The 15976-nt window shown below is 41.7% G+C and overlaps 1 protein-coding gene across 2 annotated transcripts in view; it reads left to right on the top strand.

Annotated features, from left to right (window-relative positions):
- Positions 1–15976, top strand: part of ube2j1 (ubiquitin-conjugating enzyme E2, J1) — a 47649-nt gene that overhangs the window by 24838 nt on the left and 6835 nt on the right. For both annotated transcript variants that reach the window (XM_014204702.2, NM_001139996.1), the window contains 3 exon segments: positions 12270–12343; positions 12552–12683; positions 13343–13427. In XM_014204702.2, the coding sequence (XP_014060177.1) occupies positions 12284–12343; positions 12552–12683; positions 13343–13427 (277 nt within the window). In that variant the 5' untranslated portion in view covers positions 12270–12283.

Raw genomic sequence — 15976 nt, 5'->3', positions numbered from 1 at the left:
TTTCCAGAAACTCTTAAATATCTGTTGGAAATGAAGATTCAACTATGTCTGCAGAAACAATAGGGTATCAGCTTTTTTGAGTTTTAATCACTTAATAATTCATAAGCCAAATAGATATCAGTAGAAACACTAACTAATATGTAGGTCTACCTACTTGTTTTTTTTGTTTTTTGTGAACTTTCATCATCCTCCCTCATTAGGGAGAGCGGTTTGGTTTTGATAATGGAATTACAAGGCACGGTTTCTTAAACTTACACAAGGTTGATGTATTTCTAATACCTTAAGACTTTTTCTGGTAGGTGTTTTCTTAGACCCCTTTTCCATCTTTTAACAGAAATCAAAGCCTTTGCTTTTTCCTAATATTTAGGATAGAAAATGGTTGAAAAATGTGCAGTGCCTTCAGCAAGTATTCACACCCCAGGCCTTTTTCTGCATTTTGTTGTGTTACAGCCTGAATTTAAAATGAATAAAATTGAGATTTTGTGTCTCTGGCCTACGAGACACACTAACCCATAATGTCAAAGTGGAATAATGTCTTGAGTCAATAAGTAGTCAACCCCTTTTTGTTATGGCAAGCCTAAATAAGTTCAGGAGTAAAACATTTGCTTCACAAGTCACATAATAAGTTGCATGGCCTTGATTTTTGAATGACTACCACAGCTCTGTACCCCACACATACAATTATCTGTAAGGTCGATCAGCACAGATTCAACCAATGCCTTGCAAAGAAGGGCATCTATTGGTATATAAAAAAAAAAGACATTGAATATCCCTTTGAGTATGGTGAAGTTATTAATTACACTTTGGATGGTGTATGAAGACACCCAGTTACTACAAAGATACAGGTGTCCTTCCTAACTTAGTTGCAGAGAGGAAGGAAACCGCTAAGGGATTTTACCATGAGGCCAATGGTGACTTTAAAACAGAGTTTAATGGCTGTGATAGGATAAAACTGCGAATGGATCAACATCATCATACAGAATAAAAAACATCCATCCTGTTTGCAATAAGGCAATAAGGCACAAAAGGAAAACTTTAAAAAAAAAAATTGGTAAAGAAATGAACTTTATGTCCTGAATACAAAGTGTTATGTTTGGGACAAATCCAACACCACACATCACTGAGTACCACTCTTCATATTTTCAAGCATGGTGGTGGCTGCATCATGTTATGGGTATGCTTGTCATCGGCAAGGACTAAGGAGTTTTTTGGGGGATAAAATGAAACGGAATAGATCTAAGCACAGGCACAATCCTAGAGGAAACCTGGTTGTCTGCTTTCCAACAGACACTGGGAGACACATTCACCTTTCAGCAGGACAATAACCTCAAAAACAAGACCAAATATACACTGAAGTTGCTTACCACGACAACATGGAATGTTCCTGAGTGGCCTAGTTACAGTTTTGACTTAAATCTGATTGAAAATCTATGGCAAGACTTGAAAATGGCTGTCTAGCAATGATCAACCTCCAACTTGACAGAGTTAAAAAATTTTTTTTTATGAATGTGCAAATATTGTTCAATCCAGGTGTGCAAAACTCTAAAACCTTGTTCACATTGCATGCCTTAATGCTCAAATCAGTTTTGTTTTTGAATATCGAATGTCCGAGTTGCAAGTGACCAAATCGGATTTGTGTGTTCAGACGGCAGTCATTTTCTGACATGGTTACGTTAGTTGTCATGGTAACGACGGGTGTGTGTGCAGTGATGTAGGCTGATTGGTGGTGCTCGTGCTTTCTATCAATCAGAAGTTAAGGTGACAACAATACCTGCCATGGACGTTTCCCAGTTGCTTTGAAGGTTCCAAATCATAGTGTAAGAACACTTTTAAAGCTTCAAAGGATAAGGTTATCCAATTTTCAAAACAAGTCCTTTTTGGCTAGCCACAGCAGTCAACTAAGTAGCTGTTTAGCTTTCTGGCACATTCACTAATTTGTTTGTAAACAATTAGCAAGCTAGTTGGCTACCACATACACGTTCTTGGCAAACTGTCAACAGAGTAGCTAGCAAGCAACAAGATATGCCAAATAACAGTCTAAAAACCACTTGAGGGCAAATAAAACAGATTTGACCATTTAGACGCAAGTCACATGGCTAGGAATCAGATTTGTATATGACTTCAAACGACCTACGAAGGTGGCTTGAAATATCCGATTCCATGTGCTTCTTGGCTGTTCAGACGGCAGGAAAAAGAACAAATTCAAATCAGAAATGCCCCAAAAAATGAAGTGAGTCACTTCAAACTGCCAATGTGAACACTGCTTAAGAGACTTACCCAGAAAGACTCACAGCTGTAATTGCTGCCAAAGGTGATACTAACAAAGGTGATGTATTGACTTGGGTGTGAATACTTATTTTATGAGAGATTTCTGTATTTTATTTTCAATAAATTTGCAAACATTTCTAAAAACATGTTTTCACTTTGTGGCGTATTGTGTGTAGATGGGTGAGGGGGAAAAAAATCGATTTAATCAATTTTGAATTCAAGCTGTAACACAACAAAATGTGGAATAAGTCAAGGGGTACGAATACTTTCTGAAAGCACTGTGTGTGTCTTTATATCTAAAAAAGATGGACTGTTAGCTTTTATTTAACACCAGATTTGACATGCTTCTATAGACTTCACGTTGGTGCTCATGGGTCCTTTACATGGAAATGCCCAACAGCTGTCTCATCTAGATAATCATCACAGAAGGGGTGGTGTGCCCACACAAGCAGACCACACTGTGCTAGTGTTTAATCTGGAAATCAACCCTACAAAACCCTGTTTTGATTAGTCAAATCAAATCCCAATTTAAACCCCTCAGTATACAGTATTTTCATAGTGACTGCTCATCGCACCAGCCTACTGAATCAACCCTGGTTAACCAATAGTGGGGTGTTTCTGAAAAACGCTCACAAAATGATTCAGCCAGCTGCTGAGAGAGACAACCACTATGTGGGAGTTGGAGGGGGGACCCATATTACCCAATGAGATCTGGGACAAGCTACTGTTGACAGCTGCCATGGCCCAGGGATCAGGCCCATGATTGGAGGGTTTAGTGGCACAGACAGTGTCTGAGCCGCCATTGGCACTGCTATCAAAGCTTGGAGCTTTGTATTCAGGCTGGATGAGACATGGAGCTGTGGAGCTGAGACACTCCAAGTGGCTCTAACTTAGCAAGCCTGCCCTGCCCGTCTCTCTATACCATATCTCACCTTTCCCACCGCTCAACCACTTATTTGTATTTTTTTTATTTAACCTTTATTAACTAGGCAAGTCAGTTAAGAACAAATTCATATTTACAATGACGACATACCCTGGACAAACCATAACCAGGACGACGCTGGGTCAATTATGCGCTGCCCTATGGGACTCCCAATCACAGCCGGATTGATACAGCCTGGAATTGAACCAGGGTCTGTAGTGACGCCTCTAGCACTAAGATGCAGTGCCTTAGACCACTGTGCCACTCGGGAACCCTAAAAGAAGTCCCAAGTGTAAGATTTTGTCTGCCACCGCACAACAGGAGAGGTATCAACTTAAATATGGTTACAACCATTAAAACTATATCCACACGTAGCATATAGACTCCCTCACTTGTTATTTTTAGACCAGGAAAGACAGTTTTCTGCTCATAAGCACACTCCAGGGATTTGTACACATGGTCCTCCTCCTCTGCAGTAGCTCCTTCAGTGTGTGAATGCATCATCTGTTGCTCCTGGGGAGAGAGAAAGGAAGAGTTGATAGCTCTGCAGGCTTGTTGTGTGAAGGCCTGCTGGGCAGTCATGCTCCAGTTTGGACAGTGTTAAAACTCAGTGGCTGTCAGGGCAACTTACACCACGCATCGCCCTTGCTGACTCTTCTGGTCCAGGGTTTCTGTGGGCCAAATGCATCAGTGCGTTAGGGAGGAGGTTGTAGTTCGTACACACACTAACACACACATTCCACTATACTGTGCAAACCATATAGACTATTTTCTACAATGACCTCTTGGCTCCCTACAGTCTTTGGTGAATATGTGACCGACTGCCTCGATTCGGTCTTATGTAGCAAAATTTGAAGTTGTGTTTTTTACATCAGATAAAAGTAGAGACAGCTAGAAAATGGTATATCATACACTGCAGTTGAGGAACAATGGGAAAGTAATTCTGCTTTGAAAGTAACCCTACTTTTGAGAAAATGGCACTTGAATGTTTTGGTACACCTGCTGGAGAGCTCTTCTTTGTCTACACCCATTCAGGATCGTTCACACCCTCTTAACCTCTCTAGGGCAGGCGGGACGAATTCGTCCCACCTACGTAACAGCCAGTTGAATCCTGTGGCGCGATTTTCAAATACCTTAAAAATCCTATTACTTCAATTTCTCAAACATATGACTATTTTACAGCTATTTAAAGACAAGACTCTCGTTAATCTAACCACACTGTCCGATTTCAAAAAGGCTTTACAACGAAAGCAAAACATTAGATTATGTCAGCAGAGTACCAAGCCAGAAATAATCAGACACCCATTTTTCAAGCTAGCATATAATGTCACAAAAACCCAGAAGACAGCTAAATGCAGCACTAACCTTTGATGATCTTCATCAGATGACACACCTAGGACATTATGTTATACAATACATGCATGTTTTGTTCAATCAAGTTCATATTTATATCAAAAAACAGCTTTTTACATTAGCATGTGACGTTCAGAACTAGCATACCCCCCGCAAACTTCCGGGGAATTCACTAACAATTTACTAAATTACTCACGATAAACGTTCACAAAAAGCATAACAATTATTTTAAGAATTATAGATACAGAACTCCTCTATGCACTCGATATGTCCGATTTTAAAATAGCTTTTTGGTGAAAGCACATTTTGCAATATTCTAAGTAGATAGCCCGGCATCACAGGGCTAGCTATTTAGACACCCGGCAAGTTTAGCCTTCACCAAAATCCGATTTACTATTAGAAAAGTTTGATTACCTTAGGTGTTCTTCGTCAGAATGCACTCCCAGGACTTCTACTTCAATAACAAATGTTGCTTTGGTCCCAAATAATCCATTGTTATATCCAAATAGCGGCGTTTTGTTCGTGCGTTCAAGACACTATCCGAAATGGTAAAGAAGGGTGACGAGCACGGCGCATTTCGTGACAAAAAAATTCTAAATATTCCATTACCGTACTTCGAAGCATGTCAACCGCTGTTTAAAATCAATTTTTATGCCACTTTTCTCGTGAAAAAGCGATAATATTCCTGACCGGGAATCTGCGTTTAGGTAAAAAGACGAAAGAAAATAAAGCACGGGGTCGACTCGTGCACGCGCCTAAGCCCATTGTCCTCTGATCGGCCACTTGCCAAAAGCGATAATGTGTTTCAGCCTGGGGCTGCCTCAATATCATTCAGCTTTTTCCCGGGCTCTGAGAGACCATGTGAATCGTAGGAAGTGTCGCGTTAGAGCAGAGATCCTTTGTAATGGATAGAGATGGCAAAGAAGTTCAAGAAATGGTCAGACAGGGTACTTCCTGTACAGAATCTTCTCACGTTTTGGCCTGCCAAATGAGTTCTGTTATACTCACAGACACCATTCAAACAGTTTTTTAGAAACTTTGGAGTGTTTTCTATCCAAAGCTAATAATTATATGCATATTCTAGTTTCTGGGCAGGACTAATAATAAGATTAAATCGGGTACGTTTTTTATCCAGCCGTGAAAATACTGCCCCCTAGCCATAACAGGTTAACTTGGGTCAAACGTTTTGTGTAGCCTTCCACAAGCTTCCCACAATAAGTTGGGTGAATTTTGGCCCATTCCTCCTGACAGAGCTGGTGTAACCGACTCATGTTTGTAGGCATGCTTTTTCCGTTCTGCCCACACATTTTCTATAGGGTTGTTGTCAGGGCTTTGTGATGGCTACTCCAATACCTTGACTTTGTTGTCCTTAAGCTATTTTGCCACAACTTTGGAAGTATGCTTGGGGTCATTGTCCATTTGGAAGACCCATTTGCGACCAAGCTTTAACTTCCTGACTGATGTCTTGAGATGTTGCTTCAATATATCCACATAATTTTCCTCCTCATGATGCCATCTATTTTGAGAAGTGCACCAGTCCCTCCTGCAGCAAAGCACCCCCACAACATGATGCTGCCACCCCCTTGCTTCGCGGTTAGGATGGTGTTCTTTGGATTGCAAGCCTCCCCCTTTTTCCTTAAAACATAACAATGGTCATTATGGCCAAACAGCTCTATTTTTGTTTCATCAGACCTGTGGACATTTCTCCAAAAAGTACGATCTTTGTCCCCATGTGCAGTTGCAAACCGTAGTCTGGCTTTTTTATGGTGGTTTTGGAGCAGTGGCTTCTTCTTTGCTGAGCGGCCTTTCAGGTTATGTCGATATAGGACTTGTTTTACTGTGGATATAGATACTTTTGCACCTGTTTCCTCCAGCATCTTCACAAGGTCTTTTGCTGTTATTCTGGGATTGATTTGCGCTTTTCGCACCAAAGTACATTCATCTCTAGGAGACAGAACGTGTCTCCTTCCTGAGCGGTATGACGGCTGCGTGGTCCCATGGTGTTTATACTTGCGTACTATTGTTTGTACAGATGAACATGGTACCTTCAGGCATTTGGAAATTGTTCCCAATGATAAACCAGACTTGTGGAGGTCTACAATTCTTTTTCTGAGGTCTTGGCTGATTTCTTTTGATTTAACAATGATGTCAAGCAAAGAGGCACTGGGTTTGAAGGTAGGCCTTGAAATACATCCACAGGTACACCTCCAATTGACTCAAATTATATCAATTAGCCTATCAGAAGCTTCTAAAGCCATGACATCATTTTCTGGAATTTTCCAAGCTGTTTAAAGGCACAGTCAACTTAGTGTATGTAAACTTCTGACCCACTGGAATTGTGATTAAGTGAAATAATCTGTCTGTAAACAATTGTTGGAAAAATGACTTGTCATGCACAAAGTAGATGTTCTCACCGACTTGCCAAAACTATAGTTTGTTAAAACCTCTTAGGGATCCCTTATGACTAGAATCCCGTTAACGGGATCGATTTGACGTCATCCGGTAAATTGCAGAGCGCAAAATTAAAAAATACTAAATTCTTAATATTAAACATTCATGAAGATACAAGTGTCTTACATCATTTAAAAGCTTAACTTCTTGTTAATCCAGCCACTTTGTCAGATTTCAAACAGGCTTTACAGCTAAAGCATACCATGCGATTATCTGAGGACAGCGCCCCGCATACAAAAGCATGAAAAACATTTTCCAACCAAGCAGATGCATCACGAAAGTCAGACATAGCGATTAAAATAAATCGCTTACCTGTGAAGATCTTCATCTTTTTGCAATCCCAACGGTCCGAGTTACACAATGAATGGTCGTTTTGTTCGATAAAGTCCTTTTATATCCCAAAAATGTCTGTTTATTTGGTGTGTTTCATTCAGAAATACACCTGTTCCAACATGCCTACAAAGGATCTAATAAGTTACCTGTAAACTTGGTCCAAATATTTCAAACAACGTTTCGAATCCAACCTCCGGTACCCTAATATGTAAATAATCGATAAAACTTAAGACGGAATAAACTGTTTCCAATACCGGAGAAAAACAACGAGGAGAGTGCTCTCATTCACGTGCACCAAAACACTAGAGTCCTTCTGAGTGACACTTAGAAAGAATACGAATACTTCTTCATTTTTCCAACAAAAAAAACATTGAACAATTTCTAAAGACTGTTGACATCTAGTGGAAGCCATAGGAACTGCAATCTGGGTCCTAATAATCAGACTTTCCCATAGAAAAGCATTGGAAAATCCAATGACCTCAACAACAAAAAATATCCTGGATGGATTGTCCTCGGGGTTTCGCCTGCCAAATAAGTTCTGTTATACTCAGACATTATTTTAACCGTTTTAGAGACATTAGTGTTTTCTATCCAATACTACCATGCATATGCATATCCTATCTTCTAGGCCTGAGTAACAGGCAGTTTACTTTGGGCACCTCAGTCATCCAAACTTCCGAATACTGCCCCATAGCCTTAAGAAGTTTAACAAGAAATTTGTGGAGTGGTTGAAAAATGTGTTTTAATGACTCCAACCTAAGTGTATGTAAACTTACGACTTCAACTGTATGTACTGTACAAGGACAGTACAAGCTCGTTACGCACTCTGTAAATGTATTCAAATTTGATAAGAATGCAACATATTTTAATTGCTGCCCGGGAGACACTTTTAGGATTCGGCAAAAGCCTGTGGTAATAAAGAGGGGACAACCTAAAACAACCTATTTCACAATTCCACAGAATATTATATTTCCTTTATAAAGGGGTTCAAGTTGTTTTTAAATAAATGTTATTCCAATTCTACTGTTAAACTTTTATTCCAGTGTAGTCTCCAACACTGACAGCTTTGTTGTACTGTGCTGCTTTCTGTTGAAGCTTAGTATCTATTGTTTTTTTATTACAGATTTCCAAGCTGTAGTTAAGGATTGTTTCTCCAATGTTGATTGTAGACGGAAATGCATCTGTTGGTGTATTCTACAAGATGACTTCTAAGCTTGATTTTAAAGTGTCAATAGAAACCATTGGCATCACTAAGCTGACATCTGGATGTAAAAAGAGATTTCTCAGGACAGTAATTCTCTTTGGAAAATATGATTTCCCCCATTGCTTTGGTTACACTGTCAACTGTCATGTTATTCCCTCACTGAAAGGTTTCATGCAAACCATCAAGTGGTTATTGATAGTCTTATGTACTTATTAGCATGTAATAAAGTTGGGAGAGAGAGACAAATCCATATCGTGATAAATTGCCTGAATTGATGCGATAATGATAAATAGCATTCTACGTTTATTAACATTATTGTGCACCTCAGTTATTTTTTTGTTATCCTTTAACTTCTACTACTAGTTTGACAGTTGGAGCCATCAATTGTCCCATTAACAATCACCCATATTAGCAAATGTATTTAATTTCACATTTTTCTAGTATAGGCTGCTTATTGCAATAATTTTGCTGATGTCCTTCATTACGATAAGTGATTGGTATATGGTCTGTGTCGGTAATGTTCGGTTTATCATCCCAGCTCTATGTCGTCAACCTCTTGTGATTAATCTCATCTTGTGTTTACACCCCAAAAAATTTTCAGGAAGCTCAACTTGATTTGGGTTCCTACTTCCTACCGTCTGTGACCCTGTTGTCTGTGAGTAAACACGTGAAGGAGCGAGAGGGGGGGTTTAATCAGTGCATTCTTATCACTCACACACACACACACACACACACACACACACACACACAGACTTTCCTTCATTTTTCTTATCTTTGCAGTGCAGGATTACAGAATGGTACAGATAGTTACATCTTTAGAGTGTCTGGCCAGAGGCGGGATCAGATCTGGAACACGTGCCCTGGGAGGTGTGATGTCAGAGCCTCTGTTCCACTGCCTTAAACTGCTTTCCTTCCCCTGCTCTCTGCCCTTACAGTCACACAGGGGTCTGAAAAACATTACTAGCTGTCAAATCTTTGCTTCTTCTGTCCCTTTTTCCTCAATTCCTTTAAAAAAAACCTTAAAGCTCATTCGAGGAGCAGGTTCAAGGCTCCGAGCACGCAAATTGGAGCACGGGAGGGTCCAAATCAAAGTATGCGAACAGTGCATGGAGGGCACTTCTCGACTGCGTACTCAGTTTTACATATTTTGCAGCATGCATCGATACAAAGTGTGGAAAGAAATATGACTCGACCACGCAATAAATTATGCAACATTTCTTGGAATCAATGGCGGCCATTATTTGAGCTGAAGCGAGAGAAAATACACTCCGACTTCAGAATGAAATGTTACGTATTCACATAGAATATTGTAGTCAGGCAACATATTACATCTTGATACGTTAATAAATACATGCTGTGTTAATTTTGGCATGTTTACCTGCCTATGTACCGTAGACCGCAAGCCCATAATAAGTCAATTAGGCTAACTGGCTAGCTTCTACTGTTAGCTATTGTAGCTAGCCAGATAGCCATGAAGAATGGACATCTACCTTGCATAATATTCATTTTAGGTCATTTTTGCCTGTTAACCTATCTGGTTAGCTACATTATTACGATTCACATATAGCTAGCTAGCTGATAGTTATGAAGTAAAACGTTTACTTTGTGTGTGTCTTGTTTCGTCTATTGTTTCCGTTGTCCTGGCTGAAAGAAGGTTCAGTGAATGGGGAGGAGTAGTGTGAGGTAATACAGTAGGGGGAGTGCGAGTGCTTCTCAAATGTTATGCAATCTCCACCCTCTCGTCCTCACAAGAACGTACTCAAGAGAACGTTGTCGGAGAATGCACTTGGAGCATGAGAGTGTGGAGCACGTTAGTATGCATATTGAGAAACACCCAGTATGTCCTGATGTGACATGTGGTCATCAAAATGTCCTAGTTCACTTCCTGCCAATCAGTCTTGACCAGCAGCAGAGGTGTAATAAGGCTGCTGGTCATTAAATCAAGGAGAATGTGTCCTTTATGGTTATAGAGCCGTATTGCAAACATCATCTGTATAAAAGGGACTGGTCCAGATCAACACAGTCCGGAGGCGTCAACCTTCATGTCATAGGGGTTAATACAGATGTTTTCAGCTGTTGAGAGCATATCATGTCTGACGCTGACCCTGGCTTTACTGCTTGACCCTACTGCTATACGAACGTGTTTTCTTCCTCTTCCATGAGCCCTAGTTACATGGAGTTTAGCTTGCACAAATTTGGCATCGCGCGTGATTCCTGTTTCCAAGCCAGGCAGTCTCGTCATATAGCCTAGGCTACTCATTTGCAGCTGATGGGTTTTCAGTCTCTCATAGAGATTTTTAACTCATCCAAAGCTGGATTTGTGTTGACATTTGAATGGACACCTGCTGAATGGCACAATCCTTGTATTATTTGTAATGATTTTTGGCAGACATAGATGAACAGTAATTAACACCCTCAACACCACACAATGTCAAATCATCAAATCTGATTGATTACCAGGGTTTTCGGTGACAAGCCACATTTTTTCAGCCTCCTGAGGTTGAAGAGGTGCTGTTGTGCCTTCACCACACTGTCTGTGTGTGTGTGTGGACCATTTCAGTTTGTCGGTGATATGTACACCGAGGAACTTAAAACTTTCCACCTTCTCCACTGCTGTACCATACCATCTGTGGATAGGGGGGTGCTCCCTTTGCTGTTTTCCTGAAGTCCACGATCATCTCTTTTGTTTTGCTGACGTTGAGTGAGAAGTTATTTTCCTGACATCACACTCCGAGTGCCCTCACCTCCTCCCTGTAGGCTGTCTCGTCGTTGTTGGTAATCAAGCCTAATACTGTTGTGTCGTCTGCAAACTTGATGATTGAGTTGGAGGCGTACATGGCCACGCAGTCGTGGGTGAACCTGGAGTACAGGCGGGGGCTGAGCACGCACCCTTGTGGGGCCCCAGTGTTGAGGATCAGCGGAGTGGAGATGTTTCCTACCTTCACCACCAGAACCCAATTGCACAGGGTGGTGTCAAGACCCAGGGACTCAAGCTTAATGATAAGTTTGGAGGGTACTATGGTGTTGAATGCTGAGCTGTAGGCAATGAACAGCATTCTTACATAGGTATTCCTCTTGTCCAGATGGGATAGGGCAGTGTGATGGCGATTGCATCGTCTGTGGACCTGTTGGGGCGGTAGCAAATTGAAGTGGGTCTAGGGTGACGGGTAGGGTGGAGGTGATGTGATCATTGACTAGTCTCTCAAAGCGCTTCATGATGACAGAAGTGAGTGATACAGGGCGATAGTCATTTAGTTAATTTAGTCATATAAAGAGCTCCAGCCCATGATAAAGCAAACACAAAAAATAAAAATAGAATGGAATAAATACTTTTTTCCACTGGAAAATACAGTACCCCATAAGGCGATAAACGTAGAGGTTTGAGCTGGTTTGACAGACAGTGTGCGTTGCAGTGGCTGGTTCGAGTCAGCACTGTAACCTTTGTGGAGCCAAGTCTGTCTGTGTTAGCCTCCCCTCAGCCCAGGCTGAAGTGCTTTCCAGCCCTGTGCATCTGAAATCAGGAGTTTAGCCTGCTGTAGTGTCTGTTTATGGATGGATATGGGGATGTAGAAAGACAGCTGGAGAAGCTGTGACATCACATGCTAGTGGAAGTAAACTGCAAACTCTGTGTCTGCTGGGATAAAGAGTGAGAGGATGTCTGCTAGTCGTTTTACCTGGGGCTTACTGGGATGTTTTGTTTTGTTTGTTTGTTTGTTCTCTTCGCCGGATCGGTGCTAGCTGTAAAGCGGCTGATGAAGGAGGCTGCTGAACTGAGGGACCCCACAGACCACTACCACGCCCAGCCACTGGAGGTGAGTCACACCTGGGACTCACTCGGGCTCATCAGCACCACAAACATCCCTGTCCTCCTCATTATCAACATAGTGTGTGTGCTTCCCTATATGTTTCTTACAAATCAACAAACAACCCCACACAAAACACATAGAGAAGGATGTTCTCTAGCTAGCTGGACCAATCATTGAAATGTGTTAATTTGACTGACTTGTTGTGTACTCGCAGGATAATCTGTTTGAGTGGCACTTCTCTGTCCGCGGACCCCCTGACTCGGATTTCGACGGTGGGGTTTACCACGGCAGGATCGTGCTGCCCCCGGAATACCCCATGAAGCCCCCCAGCATCATTCTACTCACAGTAAGCACCCAAAACACACACACTCATACACACACACACTTATGAAGATATCCCCCTCTCTCGATCAATCACAGCCAATGATGTGTTAGTTGAAGTAACGATGAAGGGCAGCTAATCAAATGATCAAGGCTGGAAGATGGACAGATATAGACATCTTGCCATAACCAACAGCCACATCTGGTTACATCACACCGAGCCACTACTGTCAGGACAAGACCTAGCTGTCTTTGCACGGTCATTGCACTGTCACAGAGGATTTGAATGGTTCTGTGGTAATGCACCAATAATAACCCGAAGAACCAGTGACAGGCTGATAAAAGCCAGTGGATCCGAAAGGTTGTGACAGTCTTTATGCCCGGTCTCTTTTTTTATTTTTATTTTCTCAGCTCAGGCTGGCAGGTTTTTCTTGGAAGGCGCTCTCTTTCTTTTTCTTAACATCTTTTTCTTAACATCCCATCCCTCCCATCAACCACTCCCAGCCTCCCTCTACCATCCCCCCCCTCTCTGTCGGTTTTCACTGTCTCCTTGTTGCTTGTTCAGCCAGGTTGTCATAGGCTCTTGATTACCATATCGCTGTCTATCATAGAAATCCTATAAATCTCTACTCTATATTCTATATGTGTTCTCTATGTAATTCTATAGTTATGCTTCTTTTTCAGCCCAATGGGAGATTCGAGGTGGGGAAGAAGATCTGTCTGAGCATCTCCGGTCACCACCCAGAGACATGGCAGCCATCTTGGAGCAGTAGGTATCCCTGTGTAACAGGTGTCACTGTGCCTGCTTTAACAGTATAGCTTCCTTCCGCACTGGCACTCGATTTCGGATCCTCTGTCTCGCAAACACACGTGACTGCCCGCTTGATAACATCTTAGCCAACTACGCTACCGAAAATCTAGCCGTTCGGTAGTGCAAGTAGAGAAATTTCAAGCATAAGAGTCAAGTTACCAATCCAACTCTGTTACACCTACAGCTATAGGCCTCCTCTAGCCTCTAGCCTGTTCCCCCTACTCCTCCAGCTGCTGCACTAAAACTTAGCCTAGCGTCCCCACTCACTTGCTCTCTGCCTGGCAGGTACGAACAGGAAGAAATGAGACATAGCTGATATAGTTCCCAAAATGTTTTGCATACGGGATGATTTCTGTATTTTGAATGTTACATATCTTGAAAACTTGATTGCTGACAAGCAAAACATTTTGGGCCTATGTCAACAATGGACTAATGATGCAAATACCCAAAGATTGTTTTTGGATGGAGTTTTCCTTTAAGACTTTTCGTTTGAATTTAAATGAAGGCAGATATGCAAATGTTTTTTTTTTTTTTTGCTCAACTTTGTTCTACATTGTTCTATCATTGGGCTTTTCTCCCACAATTTAAGGAGTCAAAACTGGAAGCGGCTGAAAAGAAGCCTTCATAGCAGAACAAAGTAAATAAGATAAAGTTTTACTTCAAATATAGATTTGACATGCACATCTTATTCGCTCGCAAAAATCTGTGTTGGCAGCAGGCAATCTGCTTCGTACCTTAAGTTGGATATTTCCATTCTTTTCTGGCCTGATTTCAATTACCACCATTAAGCCATCCTTTCTCTGAGTATTCTCCTCATGTTACTCTCTGTACCAAAAGCATGAAAATGTTATCAGATAGAATTCAATGGGAGAATCTAGATGTCCCACACTGCGTTTATTTCTATTACTTTAGGGGTATTTTGGATGAGCCAAAAAAAGCTTAGTCCATAGTAAGGGTTAGGGAATTAATAACAGAATTTAATCATGTGGACAAACGGGTTGTGACAGACAACCTCCCCATTTTGCCCTCCAGGGTCACATGGCAAAACAATGAGGCCATGCCCCAGAGATTGGACCTCCCCTGCTGGGTTTTTGGTGTCTCAGCTCTCCAGTACAAGTTCACTCTGGTGAATTATCAGCTCACTGTGGTGGAAAAGCTGGATAATAAATTCCAGTAGAATCTCAAAGACTGGGTCCCAAATACACTGAACAAAACAATTTCAAAGATTTTACTGAATTACAGTTCATATAAGGAAATCAGTCAATTGAAATAATTTCATTAGGCCCTAATCTATGGATTTCTCATGACTGGGAATAGAGATATGCATCTGTTGGTCACGGATACCTTAAAAAAATGGGATGTGGATCAAAAAACAGTCAATATCTGGTGTTACCACCATTTGCCTCATGGAGTGCGACTCTTCTCCTTCGCATAGAGTTGATCAGGCTATTGATTGTTGAATGTTGTTCCACTCCTCTTCAATGGCTGTGCCAAAGTTGCTGGATATTGGTGGGAACTGGAACACGCTGTTATACACATCGATCCAGAGCATCCAAAACATGCTCAATGGGTGACATGTCTGGTGAGTATGCAGGCCATGGAAGAACTGGGCCTTTTTCAGCATCCAGGAATTGTGTACAGATCCTTGCAACATGGGGCCGTGCATTATTATGCTGAAACATGAAGTGATGGCGGTGGATGAATGACACGATTATACAATGGGCCTCAGGATCTCGTCACGGTATCTCTGTGTATTCAAATTGCCATTGATAAAATGCAATTGTGTTCGTTGTCCGTATCTTATGCCTGCCCATACCATAAATCCACCGTCACCATGGGGCACTCTGTTCACAACGTTGACATCAGAAAACCGCTCGCCCACACAACACCAGACACGGTCTGCCATCTGCCCCGGTTACAGTTTAAAACCGGGATTCATCTGTGAAGAACACACTTCTCCAGCATGCCAGTGGCCATCGAAGGTGAGCATTTGCCCACTGAAGTCGGTTATGACGCTGAACTGTAGTCAGGTCAAGACCCTGGTGAGGGCGATGAGCACGCAGATGAGCGTTTTGTGCATATGGAACATTTCTGGGATCTTTTATTTTAGCTCATGAAACATGGGACCAACACTTTAGATGTTGCATTTATATTTTTGTTCCGTATAGCACCCTATTCCCTTCATAGTGCCCATAGGCCTCTGATCAAAAGTAGAGTACTATTAAGGGAATAGGGTTCTATTTGGGACACAACCAGTGTGCCCGTAGGGCCTGCCACATTGATTCCTAGCTTATGCGTGTTTTCAGTACACGAGCCTACACTCACTGGTTTTAATAATTTGTGGAGAGAGAATTCAGACTATCACCTTGAGAGCATTCTTCAACTAAATCATGATCTGGTTAGCAAGCCTCCTTAACCTCTCTCTTCTCTTTACTTCTAGCTCTTTTCTCACTATTTTCTGCCTCCCGTTAGCCTGCTGCTGATGTTTTAGACTTGATTTCATTGCT

Source organism: Salmo salar, chromosome ssa06 (assembly GCF_905237065.1).
Source record: "Salmo salar chromosome ssa06, Ssal_v3.1, whole genome shotgun sequence".
In the NCBI taxonomy this organism is placed as follows: Eukaryota; Metazoa; Chordata; class Actinopteri; order Salmoniformes; family Salmonidae; genus Salmo; species Salmo salar.
This window is presented reverse-complemented; position numbering and strand designations above follow the sequence as displayed.